This window comes from Phoenix dactylifera, chromosome 3 (assembly GCF_051530095.1).
Source record: "Phoenix dactylifera cultivar Ajwa chromosome 3, Ajwa_hap1_PhDact_Kaust_v1.1, whole genome shotgun sequence".
In the NCBI taxonomy this organism is placed as follows: Eukaryota; Viridiplantae; Streptophyta; class Magnoliopsida; order Arecales; family Arecaceae; genus Phoenix; species Phoenix dactylifera.
In genome coordinates this window covers 7383483-7403080 of record NC_143192.1, presented here as the reverse complement: position 1 = coordinate 7403080, position 19598 = coordinate 7383483, and the positions used below count along the sequence as shown (strand labels likewise).

General features: G+C 38.3%; 2 protein-coding genes across 5 annotated transcripts; both read right to left on the bottom strand.

Annotated features, from left to right (window-relative positions):
- Nucleotides 1-280: 280 nt before the first annotated feature.
- Nucleotides 281-8156, bottom strand: LOC103704941 (glycerol kinase). Of its 4 annotated transcripts, none has more exons than XR_015976086.2 (6): nt 7822-8154; nt 7095-7741; nt 4205-4405; nt 3686-3746; nt 3433-3509; nt 281-1768 (listed from the first exon to the last, which is right to left on the bottom strand). XR_015976086.2 is itself a non-coding variant. In XM_039116513.3 (5 exons), the coding sequence occupies exons 1-4, from the start codon at nt 8081-8083 to the stop codon at nt 3702-3704; spliced, it is 1155 nt and encodes a 384-aa protein (XP_038972441.2). In that variant the 5' UTR covers nt 8084-8154; the 3' UTR covers nt 3079-3509; nt 3686-3701. The 4 variants fall into 4 exon arrangements, 2 of the variants coding, with proteins under 2 accessions (XP_038972441.2, XP_008786692.3); XR_015976087.2 differs by having other exon boundaries at nt 1500-1768; nt 3433-3504; XM_039116513.3 differs by lacking the exon at nt 281-1768 and having other exon boundaries at nt 3079-3509.
- A 6996-nt stretch (nt 8157-15152) lies between these two features.
- Nucleotides 15153-16571, bottom strand: LOC149767878 (uncharacterized). Its single transcript, XM_089929426.1, has 2 exons — nt 15468-16571; nt 15153-15352 (listed from the first exon to the last, which is right to left on the bottom strand). The coding sequence occupies exons 1-2, from the start codon at nt 16439-16441 to the stop codon at nt 15331-15333; spliced, it is 996 nt and encodes a 331-aa protein (XP_089785552.1). The 5' UTR covers nt 16442-16571; the 3' UTR covers nt 15153-15330.
- Nucleotides 16572-19598: the final 3027 nt, after the last annotated feature.

The following is a 19598-nucleotide window of genomic DNA, read 5'->3' as shown; positions in this document are numbered from 1 at the left end:
CGGTAGGTGGGCGCCGGAGAAGAGGAAAAAGACTAACGAGAAAGAAAGGGAGGGAGATCGGAGATGACTAGAGGGATGTCATCGACACGAGGGGTGCATGCATATAGGGAGCTGGTGTACTATGACTAACGATATTGCTAGGACCCAGTGCCCTTCAACTAGTACCATAAGTATAAAACCATTGTGCCCCTCCTCAATCTCAACCTCCAACACTCCCACCATCTCCTCTCGTCAGTTGCGGCAACTTAGGTTGATTGGTCTTTTTAGAATTTTGATTCCATTTCTTTCTATTTGCATCGCCCTCATTCTCATGAGCTAAAAGATTTATTCCTTGACGGATGAATAGATTAGGTTCGGGATCCTAGTTTTTTTTTCCCTTGCCATGTTCTAAGAGCAATAGATTAGTTTTCTTTTGTTTGAGGGAGGAATTCTAGATAATTACCTAAGTAGACCTGCTAACAATGTCTAAGGTAGATTCAACCGTCTATGGTTTGGCATGGTCCCATTATCTTAGTCCACCCTCGTGCTCGCTAACCTCGTGTACCTAGGCGAGCTGTTAAACAAATTAAGCGGGTTGATGGGAGGCGAAATAGATCGTCCTGCCCACAACAAAAGGGCCACCCAATTTCGGCCCAATAGACACCAACGCTAGCCAGACGGAACTTCGGTCCGACCCAAAACCAGCTTGACCTCGGATATTCGCCGACACGCCCGATCAAGTTTGAAATGCATCCTATATTCGCCGATTCGTCCGACCAAGTTCAGGGCGCCTCCTATATTCGCCGACTCGCCCGACCAAATTTGGGGCACCTCCTGTATTTGCCGACTTGCCCCGACCGAGCTCGGGGCGCCCTCTCCAATGATACGCCCCAACCCTTGAGCTCAGGGCGCTCTACCGAGCACACCTCGAAACTCGGGATGTTAGACTAACCTTAGCATCCGTTAGGTCATCCTCACCAAATGCATGATGCGACTTCTCAACAAGCTCAGCCCTGCCAATGGCCGCACCCATATGCGTGCCCACACCCTTCTACGTGGCCATACATAGCGACGCCGCCATGTCATGCTTTGCTTGCTGGCCCACGATAGCCAAAGACAGCACCATGCTACTCCGACCATATCCTGCTACGACTGTCAACACCTTACCGTTCCCAAGAACGGACGGCACCACACGCTACCAGCAAGCTCTAGCTGCACACCATCTAACTTAGAGCCATCCCCTCTCATGATGAGGACGGGCAATAACTCCGCTACCTGGGCCTCTCCACAGAGACTATAAATAGCCCCGTCAGGTAACACCTAAGGGACTTTTAGCTGGACCAACAAAATCTCACTCTAATTTGATCGTCGGAGGGCCCTCACCGGAAACACCGGTGAGGCTTTGTGCAGGTCGTCGTGCAGGAACTGGTTTCAAGCTACCTCGACTCCTCCGACGTGGTCACCCTCGGGCCAGATTTGAACCACAACACGGGTGTGTCAGGTTATTTGATCATTAAACATAATGAGTTCAGATTTGAAATTCCAACCTATTTAATATACAAGTCAAGTTCAAATTTTGGGATTGTTTGTTGTGACCTGCACCTAATCCGACCCGACATGATTGCCATCCCTAAGCTCCAAGCTCATCTTATTTTATAATGAGCAAATCAATCAGTTTATTTGATCCAAAACCAATCGCAATTTTTTCATATAGATCAAATATATTCTATTGGGGTGTGGCCGCCAATATCCAATCCTTACCTACATTTTAAAAAAATCTGGTATCAAGCTGAGTTTGCAAATTTATTCAGTTTGATATAGCTGTCTTCAACTCAAAAGATAAATAAGGGATAATAACAACATATCTTTGATCAATATGCTTCCCATACAATATCATTTTTGATTTGGTGGATTATATCCTTAATAATCAAAGTAACAATTATTAGCATTCACTAAAAATATGAGTAAATGGATGCAATTATATCTTTATCAACTTTCTATATGATTATGTAGCTCTTTGAAATAACAACAAAGGTGGGAGATTTATATACTCATGAAATAATATTTTGACCACAAAATTTTAGTATATGGTTTATATCCATAAAGTATCCATGTTTGTCAATATTTGAAACATGCCTGAATCGATCTAAAACAAATACAAATACAAGTAATATTTGATTAATATCCAAATTCAAACACATATTCATCCAAGAAGAATGGACATAAATTTGGATATATTGATGTTTGATCTGTCTAATTTATTTCAACCGTACATGTTATTAAAGTTTGAGGTCCTTTAAAATTATTATAAATTTGGCTGTTATTTCTACTTATATTTTATATAGTTGAAATAACTTTAATTATTTATATATTGTACTAATTTAAAATAAATAAATATAAAATAATATTTATCTAATAATAATTAAACTCAACTCAACTAAGTCTTAATCTCAAGTTGGTTGGGGCTGACTACAAGAATCATTTTTCTCTATTCCACTCTATTTAGAGTCATATGCATTATAACCAACAAACTCTATAGCCACGAAATTTTAATAACACTTGGCAAAATCCATTACCATAAATATTCTCAAGTAATGATTTAAAGAAATGTCTCAAAAGATATTATGTTACAGCTGTTCGTCGGCACTGCTACTAAAAAAAATGATAGCACCTTATGATCGCTATGAAAAAAATTATACTCTATAGTAACAGTTTTAAAATTCATCATCAAGGTCTATAATATTGCAATGATTATCTATAGTTATTGCCAATTTTTTTATGTGGTGATGGTACCTTGTAACTGCTGAAAAAGATTGTGTTGTATAGCTATGGTTTTAAAAATTGTTGCAAAAGGTTCATAGCATTTAACAATTATTTATGATATGATTGAATATTTTTTTTTATTATGATGATGCCTTGTAATTGCAATACAAAATGGTAATTTACAGAAATAGTTCTTTCTCTCCATTACCTAAGCAATGTTATGTTGAAAAGTTTATAGTCTCCAATTTGTTTTCATTTTCGTATTCAAATTTTTGGTACCTAATTTATTTAATTTTATCCATATCCACATGTCAAATAAAAATAAACACGTGAGGATTTACTAAAATCCAATATATCTTCAGTGCATTTCAGAGTATGAAAAATATTTCAAGCTATGTAATGAGAACAAAAACAAAAGTTCGTAAAATCTTTGTGCATGTATAGGACTAATGTCCCACAAGGGTTAGCAACATGGCCAACATCTAGTAAAAGCACCAAGAAAGGATGGTAAGAACCACAGCGATCCATGTTTCTCATGTGCATTGCACATGCTACGAAGAACAGAACTCTTTAAAATCTATGTATAGAAAACAGCAGCACAAACTATTATGAACAAGTCTCAGGCACACAAAGAACAGGAGGGCTGGCAATCTAGAGGCATGGATTTCTTAGAACATAGAGAAATGAGGCATGCAATCCTGCTCGTTAGATGCAACAGGCCTACTCCAATTTTGCCTCCAAGGTAAGAACATCAAGCAGCAACTGCCCTAATTGTCAACATATTCTAGAAATTGAGAATTGAGTGGTTTTTGTTCCAATTTTGCCACAAAGTGAACTAAAATCTAGATAATTGTATTTAGCCCCACTTTATGTACAACTTGGATAAGTGAATGTGGTTCAGATACAGATATAAAAGTATAAATAAAAGGTTTGAAGAACAGACTTTATTGAATGCCGAATTATATGCCCATTAAAACTGCAATTTCTTGTCCAATTGCTATCTCCTGTGAACAGAAAGCCATAGAAAGAAGGCACTTGTTACTTGAAAGATAAGAAAGAGTAATTGGTTTATAAAAATTTTGCCATATCTGTATTACAGAGAGCAATTAATAACGATCATACAACACAGTATCAATTTGAAAGTTAAACATGCCTTCTCTACCTCTGTCAACTTTCATAAAACAGCTGGTTAATTTCTCATAAAGTCATAAATTGATTCAGAACTCATTCATTAGAGAAATTCCTTCAATTTGCCTAAAGTATTATACCCAGTTCAAGCAAACCGAATTTATTTAGATGGAAAATGAATCCCTTTCCATGTGTGGACTACAATCTTCTCCACATTCTGAAGTTGTGAATTAAAACACGTAGAGTTCCTTAAAGTTGATGACTTCTTGGCATTTCAGTGTGCATAGAAGGAAAAAAGAATAGTAAATGACTGAAGAATTACTCAAAGACTTGCCTGCAATCTTCCATCCTTGAGGAAAATACATCTTGATGTCATGGCATTACCATGATTCAACAACCATCCAACCTCCCCCCATGTTTCACCATCCTTATTTTGTTTAAAATAACACCATAACTGTTTAGGAAGTAATACAAGGCCCAATTGATTTCTAATTGACTTTCCTGGACGATCCACCACAAGTTCATGGAATATATCCTGGAAATGTGAAGCTTAAGTTAGATGCAGACCAAAGAAAACATCAAAAGTTAGTAGGATTCCTGTAAAATAAACAAAATTTATAGAACATGTATATACATGGACGAAACTGTTGGAGTCAGATAACAAAATTGCTTTAGCTTAGGACCTGTCTGACATGGTTGCAATTTCTAGTTTTCAGTTTTTTTTTTTTTTTTTGCCCCAGAAACATAGCACCGAGACAGGAATGATGTTTGGTAACCTGGTGTCCACTTTTAGTTTCTGAAAACTCTTTCTTGGTTTATGGATTTCTTTTGAATAAAAGTTTTTAGAAATTTTGAAAGCTGAAAAATCTGGTTTCAGATTTTCTGAAAACCAAAACTGCCCATGATCAGCACCATGCCTCAGCCGTCACCATTGCCACAATCCACGTTGAAACCTGCCGCCACCACCATCACCTCCACCACCACGTCCACCATCGCTGCAACATCGCCAAATGCAACCAAGTGACTAAAAACATGTTTTAGGTATCAATACAGAGTTGAGATTAGTATCTAGGCAAGCATATTTTCTTCTTCTAGGTTTGGGAAAGCACGACAGCTTCATACCTCTTTGTATTTCAGTGTGGATGAAATTGAATCTATAGGATTTGATTATCAGAAACCTCTTGGCATGTTAGCCACTTCTCTTCCAATTCCATCATGCCCCATTGCCCTAGCTTCATCGCTGCCCATTCGACCCTTCACCAAACAAGCCTTCCCCACTTTGTCGACAAACACTAACAAAAAAACAAAAAAACAAAAAATAAATCTTTAACCCTTTTTTTTCTATTAACCTTTTACTTCGCCCTTCACCACCACCAGAAGCAAGTTTTGCCCATTTCTCTACCACCACTCCTCGCTACTATGCTATCTTCCTCCATCACCATTCCAATATCACCAACCCACCCATCTCTCCATATGAATCAACACTCCCATCCTTTTTTCCACCATGTCTAAAGCTGATAGCACCTTGTCCTTCCTCTTCCTCTCTCTTAGCACCAATCCTTACCCTTTCTCTCTTTTCACGCTCTCCATCCTCCATTAATTTGGAACTATTTGATGCACAGGAAAGTGGTATCCAAATGCTATGGTTTTTTGTTTATAAGTATTTTCCACCTAGGAGACAAAACCTTGATGCTTAGATTTTCATTTTGCAGCCCCCACCTTTGAATTTCTTAGTGTCTAAACAACGTTCTGAACATGATGACCCAGACCAACCCATTGTGGTTGTTTGTCATGACTTCCCGGTTCAATCATGCTTAACCCATGGTTGGACTGGCCCTTAGGAAGTTTCTTGCAACCTATTGTATCTTCTCCCAACTACTTGTATCTTAACCTAGTCACTCTCTTTACGAACGTATAGAGACCCAATTTATATAGGAACTCATTGAGCTTCCTATATAACAAATTAACCACTCCAAAAATACAAAATCATTAGTATCATACTCAAATATTATGTCGTCATCAAAATCAATCTATTAGATCAACAATGTGCATAGTTTTTACATAATTTTATAAATTATCATATATATGAAATAAAATTAAATTATAAATTATTAATTTATCTAAAAATATATAAAAATTTGTTTTTTGTTAAAATGTGTTGATTGACTTTATGCAATGTAAAGTGATAAAAAATGTGATTTATGATATCCGTCAAACTTGCAAAAATGGATTCAAGAAGGAAAAAGACGAATAAATATGGGAACATAGGGTGGAAGCATGGTGTAATGACTTCAAATTAGCACCATTAAAAACACAAATGGTATGATGTAGAGTGGAGGGAGGGCTAACAAGATTGAAGCAACATCTGGCTAGTGATCACCCTGATATAACTACATGTAAAAGACATCTATAAAAGGTCCAGCAGTTGATAAAGACGAACTTCATAACTTTAGAAAAGGCAAAAAAGAATTGCAGAGAAATAAGCAGAGATTGATCATTAGGCAAGAAGCCACCATCATATCACTCCAAAGATCCACAAGACTATGAAACATCGGATCCAAATGACATGAAGGCCCAAATTCAAGCTATGATATGAGACAATCCAAATGATCGGTGGTAGAGAGAGGAGGTTGCCAAGCACATGACACAATTTGTGTCCTCAAAGTACAGCAAGTACTGGTTCCAGGTCCTTCAATGTAGATCCGATCAGTAAGAAACATTGTTGGTAAGAGTGACAGTCGAATAGCATCTATGTTTAGGTCCTTTACTGGCAAGCAAGGAAAGAAGCCCTAAGATATACTAGCAGAAGTCATCATTCATGACTTAGATCCGCATATCATTCCCAACAAAAACTCGAAGCAACAAAGTATTGATTCTATGCCCATCAAGGATAAGAAAAAACAATCCTCACAAAAATAATGACTGTTAAAAAAATAATTGAAAAAACGGATATTTCAAAAAGAACATAATATTCAGGACAAAGAAAACCTATAATACCATATATAGCTGAAACTAAAATAATCAGAAACAGAAGCAGATCACTTTATGTAGAACAGAAACAGGATTGGCTCCAGGCAAGACGTATCGTTCCAAAAGTAAGGAAGATACAAATTTTTGAAGAAATCAACATTAGAATATTTTCTTACTACATGGGAAGCAAGCGCAACAATGAATTCCAATATCCAACTGAAAACTGAAATCTACACAAAACTTAAGCAACTCACCGTTTGTTCACTCTGAAATCTAGCAACTGCAACGCTTGTACCTTGCCACACTCCAGCAACCTCAGACTCCCCCACTGCAGCCGTCGAAGCGAACCCCGACTCCCGAATGGCACACCCACCGAACTGCTCGCCATTTTGGAACGGCCCGTACCACTGCTCTGAAAACACTCTTAAACTCTCCAACCTCATTTCCCCTTCATCCACCCGAACCACCTGAATCACCCTTACCCTAGCTTCCCGATTCCCAGGATCCACCAAGCAGTGCTCCAATTCCAAGAATCTCCGCCCATTCCGACCCTCCAAAGCCCATACTGCAACATAACAACCATTCGAGTCATAGCCGAAAGCCGAAACCTTATTGCCGGTGCCCCCGGCGACCCTCTCCTCGATGCTGTGCCTCGTGGCGGCGTCGGCCTCGCATCCCACGGTCGGAAGCAGCTTGATGAGCTTGTAGGAGAGGACGGGGTCACCTGCATCGGTGGCCAGGGTCGGGCACTGGGTCTGCCAGTCGAAGAGCTGGACCCCCCACTCCCGGAAGGCCTCGGGGACGACCGCCTCCGGGAGCTCGACAGGCTTCCCGTCGGCGGTGAATTCGGCTCCGAAGCCATCCCATTCACCGGAAACTCGCCTCGCGAACGCTTCCCAGTCTGGAATTTGTGGGAAGAAATTAGATGCATTGGTATAAAATTTTACATCGGAATTGAAAAGGCGCGAGGGGGATCCGGACTGGATCGAGATTCCCGGGACTTGATGTTCTTCTCCGGGGGATGGAGGTTAGTAGCCGCGGCGGCGGCGGCGGCGGCTGGGGAGGACGAGGAGGAGGAAGAAGAGGCGGCGACGGCAGTTCGGTTGTGAGAAGGGGGGTTTGGAAGAGACTTTTGAAGGGAGCTGGGGAGGAGGGTAGGGTTTCTCGGGAGGTGGGAGGAGGGGGGATTGAAGGGGAGTCGGGTAATATTTGGGGCCAGGAGATTGGCAGAGAGAAGCGCCATCTGGTTTCTGGTTCCCCTCGCTAGCTTTGGCTCCTCTCTGCTTTGGCATACGTGGAGGGAAAAGAAGGCGATCGTGTGGGAGGAGGATAAAATTCCACTGGAGCGTCCTCGGCGCGAATTCACTGTTGAACCCTGCAGCGCGGCTTTTAGTCGGATTATATATTTATATCCAAACCATATTTATTTCTATGTCAGATTTGGATCGAATTCATATATTACTTTTTTTAATTCGTTAGATACAAATTCAAATAATTAATTTAATTTTTTTAAAAATATAATACAGACACAACTAATTTTTTTGAGTTCGAATTCAAATCCAAATACCTGTAAAACAAAAATAAATAAAAAAGTTATTTAAATTAAATCAAAAATTAATTAAGTGAAAATCATATATTAAATGATTATCGCTTAAGATAGCAACCCGCATATAAAGGCCCAATTTGAATAAAATTTTTAAAATCACCTTACACACATTAAAGGCGCAAATCTCTCGTTCGTTTATTTCACTCTTATTTTCTTTTCATCCCATCTATTCTTAAGTAACCTTGCACGATATAATCTTTATAAATCATTAATTTTTATTATTAATAAATGCTTCTTAAAATTATATTTTTTAATTAAATTTTTTATTTATAATTATATCTTTATTACTAATTTTTACCATTGAATTTTACTCAAATTTCATTAATATCTAAAAAGTATCTGATTTTATCCGTATTCGAATAAAAAAATATGGATATGTTTAATATCCGCTTCGTATTCGTATCCGTTTATAACAAATATGGATATATTTAATATCCAATTCGTATCCGTATTTGTTTAGAATAAATATGAATATTAATTTTAATATTTATTTAATATCTATATCTATATTTATATTTGTATCCGTTAAAAAATATAGATACAAATACGATCCATTTTCAGCCCTATCGACCATGCAGCTCTCAAAGCGCTTCGGCTAGCACAGATCTAAAATTGATTGGTACAATTGATATGCGTAAAGAAATTTTTTTTGTTTTTTCCAATGGTATGGTTGAACTTGCTTGGACATAATTAACTCCTCTAGTACATTCTTATTTAGAAGAAATTATACCTGGACCATGTGGTAGTTCACCACACCAATTATATATCTCGGTTTATCTTGGATTGCTGCTCCGCGCATCTTAACTCAGTTTGTTTCTGTGGTGCCCTGCTGATGTGGTGCACATGGTGTTGGATATATTTTCTCCTTATTTGGAGGTTAGAGCTCTCAATCAGTGCTGCATTATCTTATTATAGAGACAAAAGATCATTCGGCATCCAATGATTTTCTTATGGTGCACTGTGTTTAGCATGCAATACGGTCCACCGTGTTTTTCAGAATCACATACACGAATAAAAATTAGGGAAAAAAAGCACCAAGACCTTGGATTTACCCCTTTTGATAGTGACTCACCTACCTTTGAAGTATTTCAATCTTTTTTTAGTCACTGATCTGTTTGGCTCTGTTAGATGAACTTTAGCAAAAGACACGTATGATCATCTTGTGGATCTTGATAAAATTTCTAAAATATTTTTAGCATTTGAAGTGTAGAGAAAAAATGGAAAGCGAGATGCCCCACGTCCGGATGGCTTGTTGGCGGTTATGCTTTCCTTCCACCTATAGCTTGGTGGTGCCAGATGCGACGTACTCACTTTCGGATGGAAAGGGTATGAGTAAAACGGAGTCTACCCGCATCGAACATTTTCCTAGTGGGGCGGAGGCCCAATAGAGGCTGCTACGCAGGGGTGGGCTAGTCCCTTCCTCCCCCCTATCCTTTTTTTCAGCAAAAAAAGAAAAAAAAAGGAAAGCGAGATATCATCAAACATCTGGGATGCGAATGAAGGTAGAGATAAGGGCCGATGAATAGATCCAAGAAGGAGGAGAGGCAGAAGATATGGAGGGTAGTGAGGAGGCAACTGAAGATAGTGCTAGTAGCCATGCTGTGGTGTTGCTAAATTTGTCCAACTACCATAACGAGCTAGGGGAGGCACATTCAAAATGAAATATTGCAAGGATCAACAAGTTGAGAGTCAAGGAATTGGCCTTCATCAACTTGTGAAAGAGTACTAGAAGCTGTGGGTGCAGAGAATGTCATCCATTATTTGAAGCTATATGCTTTGCTTCAAGAGCATTATTCAGCATCAACTACTTTTACACTGAATAATGTTTAAGATAAATTTTATGGCTCATTATGTCCCATTGGTCACCATGGCAACTAGAACTACAATTTTGTCATTACATTGCATGATTCTGCCTTTCTTAGTCTGAGTTTAAGATAATTTCATGATCGAATCATGACTCAGTGACTTTTGTTCTCCAAAATGGCAAGATGCTGCTAATTTGCATGCCAAAGTACAATATATTGCATGTTGGGATGATATATACCATGATAGGATTGATTGACAACGTTGAGTTTTTAGATTGTATAACTTGTACACTCTGTAATTTTCCTTTTGACTTGTCCTGGTAATGCTTTCAAAAACAGTTGCTACCTTTGAACTTATGAAATTAATTCAAGTCTTGAGCGATAATCTATCTTATATAGATCCTGAATGCAAGCTTATCTAATAGGGTTCCTATCATATATCTTAATGAGTCCAAATGCCAATTCTATCCTCTTGCTGTGTATCACAAACCTCTCATTTTTCTCAAGTTCCTCGTCAAACAACACCTAGCTGGTATTAGGAACATAACCTTCTTCTCTCAACCTTTCCTCCATGTCCATCTTCTTGTAAATATTCTCCCATATAGGTTATCTGAAATCACCTTATAATGTGACGGAAAATGAGCTTCATGATGTAGCATGACCGGATTTACACAACTCAAAGCTGATGTAGCACTCAGCATAGTTAAACCAAGTCAACCTCCAATCATCTAAGAGCTGAAATGAGCACACTAGAAACGACTGACCTTTGAGGTCACGCATCGCTCGATTCAAAATTCTATAGCTCGGACAAACAATCATAAACTCAGCAACCATTCCAAACTGACCTAAGCCCTCTCACTTGAGCAACAAATCCTCGTTTTATGTGGAAATACACTTCTTTCATCATGTTAATAATTAAAGATTACCATAATGGCTCCAAGCTACACCGTATCTCAAGGTAGTTACTGTTAGCAATATATCATATAAATAAACAATAATTCTATTAATTCAATTAATGGAAAATCTTAAAGGGAATAATATACATGCATATTATTCGGCATCCAAATAATTCTATTTTAATGCAAAATAAATCTATTCTAGCACAAAATAAATCTATGCATTTAATAAATTTATATTATAGAATTTCAAATCCTACAAATCTACTAATATTAAATTAAAAATAAAAGTAGAAGAAAGTAGCCTGATTGAAGGCAGGTCGAAGCGCGTAGACGCTGTCCTAAAGAAGTATTTGCCCCCACGTACGGGTCACCCGGCAATCCTTCTCGGAGATACGACGACCCTACAACTTCTTCTTTGGCACGTCTCGGAAGAAGTCAAAGCGAACCCGATCGAACTTGCAGATCCAGCAAAGAACGGAATGAAAAGAACTAAATAAACTGAATAAAAATGTAAAAATAAAATTTAGAAGTGGCTAAGAGGGAGAAGAATTTTTCCAGAATTTTTTTACTATTTTTCTGAAATTTTTCGTGCTTCCAAAGAGATGAAATCAAGGGGTTTAAATAGGGATTTTTACAGGGGCCGTTTGGTCATTTGCGGACGCGTTTTCAAACGCGTCCGTTTTCAAATGCGTAACGCCCGCTGGGCGTTACCTTTTTCTCAAACGCGCATGCGGCCCGAGATTTTGGCCGCGTGCGCATTTAAGTTTTTTTTTTCAACAATCCCCCACAAAAAAAACTTAAATAATTTTAAAATCAAAATAAAATGCTGGATATCTTATATTATGTAATAGGTGTAGGTACCTTTCGGTTTGAACCTTCACTTAGTGACAATTGATTACATCTGTGGAGCCAAGGTGGTCTTAACCTTGAACCTCGGTCCATGGCTCAGATTAAATCAACAACACACATAATATAGCCCGATCTGGGTTCTAAGCGGGTTGCGCTGTTATGGCCATGCGCAGATATCTATCATGTGCTTTTTAGGGAATCGCCCATTTTCCATAATCGCGGCCTCACGACTGCACATATAGGTGAGTCCTAATAAGGAAGCTAGCAAGGAAGCTCCTGCCTCTTGGGTCTCGGACTCATTAAGAGTTATACAAACGAACTCATCCTACCGCTTGCTTTTATGAGCACTAGCGCCATAGGGATGAGGAAAACATGAAATAGTGCTCCTCTTAGTCACACTCCGGTTTGTTTCTACCCATTGAACCTTTTGAGGTTGGGTTCCCACCGTGGTGATCTATCTTTATGGGCTAAGCCCCATCCCCCTCGACGACTCTAGAACTACTGTTCTAGACAAGCCTTTAGTAAGCTGATCAGCCAAGTTATTTTCTGATTTAACAAAATTAAAGGCAATAACATTATTTTTCAATTTATATCTTAATGATTTATGACGCACTTTTAAGTGCCTGTTCATTTTTACATTGGTATTTTCTTGGTTGCACTTATCTATTACAGATTTACAGTCACAATGTAAGGAGACAGGTGGTAAAGGTGACTCATCTACAGGAAGGTCTATTAGTAGATCTCTGAGCCACTCAGCCTCAGTGCTAGTAGTGTCTAAAGCTATCAGTTCAGACTCCATGGTACTCCTAGATATTAAGGTTTGTTTGGTGGATTTTCAAGACACAGCAGCACCTCCTAGGAGAAAGACGTATCCTGTGGTGGATTTAACATCTAAGGTATCGCTGATCCAGTTGGCATCACTATAGCCTTCTAGAACAGCAGGAAACCCACTAAAGTGCAAACTATAGGACTTGGTACCCTTAAGATACCTAAGAATTCTCTCTAATGCTGTCCAATGATCTCTATTTGGATTAACAGTATATCTACTAAGTCTATTTACAGCATATGCTATGTCTGGCCTAGTGTAGTTTGTTAGGAATCCTAGTGAGCCTATGATTTGAGCATATAGGCTTTGAAGGACAGGAGTTCCTATGTTCTTCTTAAGATGAGTAGAGGGATCAAATGGAGTAAAGACAGGCTGACAATCGGAATAATTAAATTTATTAAGTATCTTGTCAACATAATGACTTTGGGATAAGTCAATACTTTTTGCACTTCTAATTATTTTGGTATTTAAAATTAAGTCAGCTTGTCCCAAGTCTTTCATATCAAACTTATGACTTAAAAATTATTTTACTTCATCAATTATCTGAAGATCTGTCCCAAAGATCAGTATATCATCTACATAAAGGCACAAGATCACAAATTTGTGTCCAACTCTCTTATGATATACACATTCGTCTGTGCTATTGATTTCAAATCCAAATGTCATTATGGTTTCATCAAATTTCAAGTGCCATTGCTTGGGTGCTTGTTTAAGACCATAGAGAGATCTGACTAGTCTACAAACTTTATTTTCTTGGCCTGAGGTTTTAAATCCCTCTGGCTGGTCCATATAAATTTCTTCATTTAAGTCTCCATTTAGAAAAGCTGTCTTGACATCCATCTGATGAATCACTAATCTATGAATGGAGGCTAATGCTATAAGGACCCTAATAGTAGTTATCCTAGCTACAGGTGCATAAACATCAAAGAAATCTACCCCAGGTCTCTGAGTAAAGCCCTTGGCAACTAATCTAGCCTTAAATTTATCTACAGAGCCATCAGGCCTAAGTTTCTTCTTAAAGATCCATTTGCATCCTATTGTTTTACAACCAGGAGGAAGATCAGTCAATTCCCAAGTATGGTTTTGGATAATTGATTGCATCTCATTGTCCACAGCTTCTCTCCAAAAAGGTGAATCCAAAGATTTCATTGCGTCCTCAAAGGTAGTTGGAGAGTCTTCTATTAGGAAGGTATAAAAATCATCTCCAAATGTTTTCTCTACCCTGGATCTTTTACTCCTCCTAGGTTCTGCTTCTACTTCTATTTCTCTTGTCCTTATTCTACTAGAGCTACTAGCTATACCGCTATCTACTCTAGTCTTAAGTGGAAAGGTGTCTTCAAAATATGTTGCATCTCTAGCTTCTATGATAGTGTTGTTACTAATATCATTTACTTCTGAACTTATCACTAGAAATCTATTGGCATTACTATTGGCTGCATAACCTATGAATATGGCATCCACTGTTTTAGGGCCTATTTTCTTTCTCTTAAAATCAGGTATTTTTACTTTTGCCAAGCACCCCCACACTTTTAAATAGCTAAGATTAGGTTTTCTATGTTTCCAAACTTCATATGGGGTTAGATCATTATTTTTAGAGGGAATCCTATTAAGGATATAACAGGCTGAAACAAGAGCTTCCCCCCACAAATTTTCTGGCACTCCTGAGCTTATAAGCATGGAGTTCACCATATCCATTAAAGTCCTATTCTTCCTTTCTGCTACTCCATTTGATTGGGGAGAATAGGGTGCAGTCACTTCATGAATGATTCCATGATCTTCACAGAATTGAGTTATGTCATTTGATGTATATTCACCTCCCCGATCTGATCTAAGAATTTTAATTTTCTTTTCCTGTTGGTTCTCAGCTTCAATCTTAAAATTTTTTTTTAAATTTGCTGAGCACCTCATCCTTGATTTTAATTAGGTAGATGTAACAGAACTTCGATAGATCATCTATAAATGTTACAAAGTATCTGTTACCTCCCCTAGAAGTTCTACCAGAGTCACAAACATCACTATGGATCAACTCTAATAGATCTAAATCCCTATTAACGGATTTAAAAGGCTTCCTAGGGAGTTTAGCTTCTACACAAATTTGACATTTCTCATGGTTCTTAAGATCACTTTTTGGTATTAGATTTAGGTTCATAAGTTGCTTAATTGAATTATAATTTACATGACCTAATCTACCATGCCAAATAGAAGGAGGCTCTATATTTATAATCAAAGGATTTTCATTTATTGAAGGAGCTATTACATTCAATTTGAACAATCCTTCACTAAGGAATTCTTTTCCAATAAACATAACACCATGAGAAATTACAACCTTATTGGACTCAAAAACAAGACGAAAGCCTTGCTGGACAAGCAAAGAACCACTAATGAGGTTTCTCCTAACAACTGGAACATGTTGGACGCCGTGCAGTGACAGGACTTTTCCAGAGGTAAGCTTTAAGTCCACACGTCCTACTCCTAACACACGTGCCTCCGAGCTGTTTGCCATGATCACAGCTCCTCCACTTGAGATCTGGTAAGAAGAAAACCAGGAACGATCCGAACAAATATGAATACCAGCTCCGGTATCAATCCACCAATCTAGTGATTGTAAAGTCATGTTAACTTCAGGAGTGAAGGAAACAGACCTGAAAGCTGTCTCAGAGGAGCCAGCGCCGGAAGTCACCATGTTGACTTGAGCACTGGATGTGTGTGGACCTTTCTTCTTAGATTGAAGAGGTGCAGTCTTCTTATAGAAGCACTGTGGAGACAAATGGTTGGTCCGACCACACACATAACAAAAACGAGCACCACCTTCCTCTTTCTTCTTCTTCTGCTCCTGGGATTGAATAGGCTTCCCATTGTAGTGGTGGTTAGGGTTTCTAGGGTTGTAGGGTTTCTTCTTGAAATTCTTACGGAAGGGTCGGTTCTGATTTTTCTTAGGAGGAGCTTCTACATTATATGCATTATTTTTGGGTCCAGTAGAGGTATTATTTCTGAGCCTATGCTGCTCTTCAATCCTAATGGAGTTTAAGACTTGGGTTAGGGTGAGAACTCCTTGGGTATGGCTCAGGGTCTTGGCAAAATCAGACCAGGAAGTAGGTAGTTTATCTATCAGACAGGCTACCTGGAATGATTCATCCAAATTGGTTCCATTAGCCATAAGCTGGTGGATCAGGGTTTCAAATTCATGAATTTGGTCATTCATAGGCTTTGAGTCCACCATCCTAAACTTATTGAAATCGGAGGCCTTGAACCTCTTTACCCCAGCATCATCAAGACCATATTTGCTATCTAGGGTGTCCCAGAGTTCTTTGGCATTCTTGGCTGTATAATAGATATCATACAGCCTCTCAGAAAGAGCACCTAGGATTCTATGGATACAATGATAATCTATCTCATCAGGTGTCCTAGAGGGTGTGCTAGTGGAGGCAGAATGTTCAGTGTTGGAAGAGGTAGTTGGGTTGGACCCATTATCAACTTCGGTCGTACTTTCACCTATGGCTGAGATTAACCCTAATGTGGTGAGCCAGAACCGCATTTGATTCTGCCACCTCCTAAAGTTATGGCCATCAAATTTTTCAGGTTTGGCACTAAGATGGTCACTAGTGTTTGAGGCCATAGGATCAGGGTTACAGAATAGTGACAGAAACCTGATTGAAGGCAAAAAATCTATGTCAAAAGGTTGCACTAATATTTATATTGAACTTTGGATGTCTAATTGATATATCCAAAAAACTAATAGCCAGATCAGCTCCAGATCAGTGGTGGAGCACTAGGCTCACTTAAGTATCAGCCTTTCTCAGGCACGTATGCCTTTTTGACAAGCTTTTCTTAGACACTATTAGTTAGTGGATATAATCACTAGAAATCACACAAATTCAATATTTAAAATAACCTAAATGCAAATTTAAACGAATTAACTAATTTTTGAATTTTTCGTTTGACCTTTCCGAATTAGTAACAATTGATTACTAAATTTAATTCTAGCAAACAATTATTATAATTAAAATCTAATTTATCAATTCAATGAATTATATATATATTAGAGTTGATTTATTTGCTTATTAGAATAATTGATTAGTAATCTTGTGGTAGCAAATCAATTATTGTAATTAAGATGTCAATTCAATGAATTAGAAGATTTATTTCTTTATTAGAATAATTGATTGAGATCTAATAAGTCAATTTAATGAATTATAAGATTTATTCCTTTATTAGAATAATTGATTGAGATCTAATAAGTCAATTCAATAGATTAATTATTATGTATCAACCAATTTCCGAATTTTCCGTTTGAATGGGATCTGAAAATTACTCCTTGAGGAGTCCAAATGGAGGTATAATAAACCTCTTGGAGGTTAAACAAATTATTACCCTCTTCAGAATAATTTATTATTAACTATGTACTAGCAAAAATGATTATTGCAACTAAAATCTAATATGCCACAATTGTAATAAAGAATTTAATGAGTTACATATTACTAACAAAAAATAAAAGAAAAATACTTCTTTGGATTGTTAGCAATATATCATATAAATAAACAATAATTCTATTAATTCAATTAATGGAAAATCTTAAAGGGAATAATATACATGCATATTATTCGGCATCCAAATAATTCTATTTTAATGCAAAATAAATCTATTCTAGCACAAAATAAATCTATGCATTTAATAAATTTATATTATAGAATTTCAAATCCTACAAATCTACTAATATTAAATTAAAAATAAAAGTAGAAGAAAGTAGCCTGATTGAAGGCAGGTCGAAGCGCGTAGACGCTGTCCCAAAGAAGTATTTGCCCCCACGTACGGGTCACCCGGCAATCCTTCTCGGAGATACGACGACCCTACAACTTCTTCTTCGGCACGTCTCGGAAGAAGTCAAAGCGAACCCGATCGAACTTGCAGATCCAGCAAAGAACGGAATGAAAAGAACTAAATAAATTGAATAAAAATGTAAAAATAAAATTTAGAAGTGGCTAAGAGGGAGAAGAATTTTTCCAGAATTTTTCACTATTTTTCTGAAATTTTTCGTGCTTCCAAAGAGATGAAATCAAGGGGTTTAAATAGGGGTTTTTACAGGGGCCGTTTGGTCATTTGCGGACGCGTTTTCAAACGCGTCCGTTTTCAAATGCGTAACGCCCGCTGGGCGTTACCTTTTTCTCAAACGCGCACGCGGCCCGAGATTTTGGCCGCGTGCGCATTTAAGTTTTTTTTTTCAACAGTTACAATGCGATCTTGGATGATTATAACACGTCCCTTCGCCGTTACCGTATGACTCTAGTCCATTACAACACAACCCTTAAAAAATTTCGAATCCCATGGCTATATATAGACCTGGGATCCCTCTATGAAAAGGTACGACACATAATGCCACTATGACACTAAGACTCTCAATCATCTCTTCTCCCGCACCATTATCAAAACTCTCTCGCTGACTTAAGCATCAAAGGGCTCGACCAAAGCTTACTCTAGCAAGTTTTCGGACTTGTTGCTATTTTGCAAATCGATAGAGGTGATCCATGTCGGTAGTCCGAAGATTGGCAGCCATAGATTGGAACCGTCTATGAAAAATAAGGCGAAAGAAGCCATAAAGCTTAGAAGAAATAACCACCAAGAGTTCACCCACTACATCCAGTCGGAGTCTGATACCTTCCTATGTAGTCCTCAGAGATCTCAGTCTCCTTAATTGACTTCAAAAACCATCAGCATTGAGCAGTCTAACCTGCTCATCTAGCAGGTATAAGCCCTCACAGCAGTGGTGCAGAACCTGCAACAGCAGAACATCAATCCATCAACTAATCAACCAAACCACAAAGAGGTCTAGCATAGAGCAGCAGCCATCCCCGCCTAAAGAATCCTGCGCAAGGTCGAAAATGCAATTATTCAACCTCTTACTCTAAGATCAACTCCTATCTTGATGACTCCTCACCACATTGACCAAAAAGACTATCCACAGTGGAGGCTGACCTCGATTATAAGTTTGAGGATATGAACAACAAAATCAAAGCATTGAAGCCAAAAAGCACCAAAGCGAGCAATTAGTTGGAGATGACGAAGGAGCCCCCTTTTATCAGAGAAATCATAAAGAAACTCTTCCCAAAGAGGTTCAAAATACCTCAATTCGAGCTCTACGATGGGACCTCAGACACGATGAACAATCAAGTAACACAAGAAAGGGGGCCTCCAACCTCAAGAAAGCTACTCAACTTTCATACTCAGAGCCTCCAACCTACCTTGATTGGTTCCTTCAATCAATTTAGCCATTTTTTTACTAGTCGTTTTATCACCAACAGAAAACACCAGAGGACCTTGGCCAACCTATTCACCCTCAAGCAAAGGAAGAACGAATCCCTTTGTAACTACATCAATCTCTTCAACATTGAAGCATTGGAAGTTCATTAGTTGGACCATTCTATCATGATAGTAGCAGTTATGAACATGCTAAAGAATTCCCACTTTAGCTTTTCTCTAAAGAAGCCTCCCAAGAACCTAACAAAACTGCTATCTCGAGCTGATAAATACACCAACACTCAAGATGACATCGCTTCTTAGAGGAAGATAGCAAGAGGAAAAAGCGGCAAGAAGCATAAGAGCCATAACAAAAAAGATGAGCTAAGGAGAAAATAGAGCCAAAAAGAGGGAAGTGCCAGGCGACCGAGGAGCCCACCTTGCGATTATTACACTGGCCCTGAAGGATGAAGATCCATGCTAATAAAAGGGACCTAGACAAATATTGTTTATTTCATATTGACCATAGGCACGATACAGAG

Excerpts from the sequence above, each read along its gene's own strand:
- LOC103704941 (XM_008788470.5), bottom strand. The coding sequence starts at position 8,083 with ATGGCGCTTCTCTCTGCCAATCTCCTGGCCCCAAATATTACCCGACTC. Across the intron at positions 7,742-7,821 it reads GTCCCGGGAATCTCGATCCA|ACTGGGAAGCGTTCGCGAGG; the intron begins GTCCGGATCCCC and ends CACAAATTCCAG. Across the intron at positions 3,747-4,204 it reads TCAAGGATGGAAGATTGCAG|GAGATAGCAATTGGACAAGA; the intron begins GCAAGTCTTTGA and ends TTCTGTTCACAG.
- LOC149767878 (XM_089929426.1), bottom strand. The coding sequence starts at position 16,441 with ATGGCCTCAAACACTAGTGACCATCTTAGTGCCAAACCTGAAAAATTT. Across the intron at positions 15,353-15,467 it reads TCCTCTGAGACAGCTTTCAG|ATCTCAAGTGGAGGAGCTGT; the intron begins GTCTGTTTCCTT and ends TCTTCTTACCAG.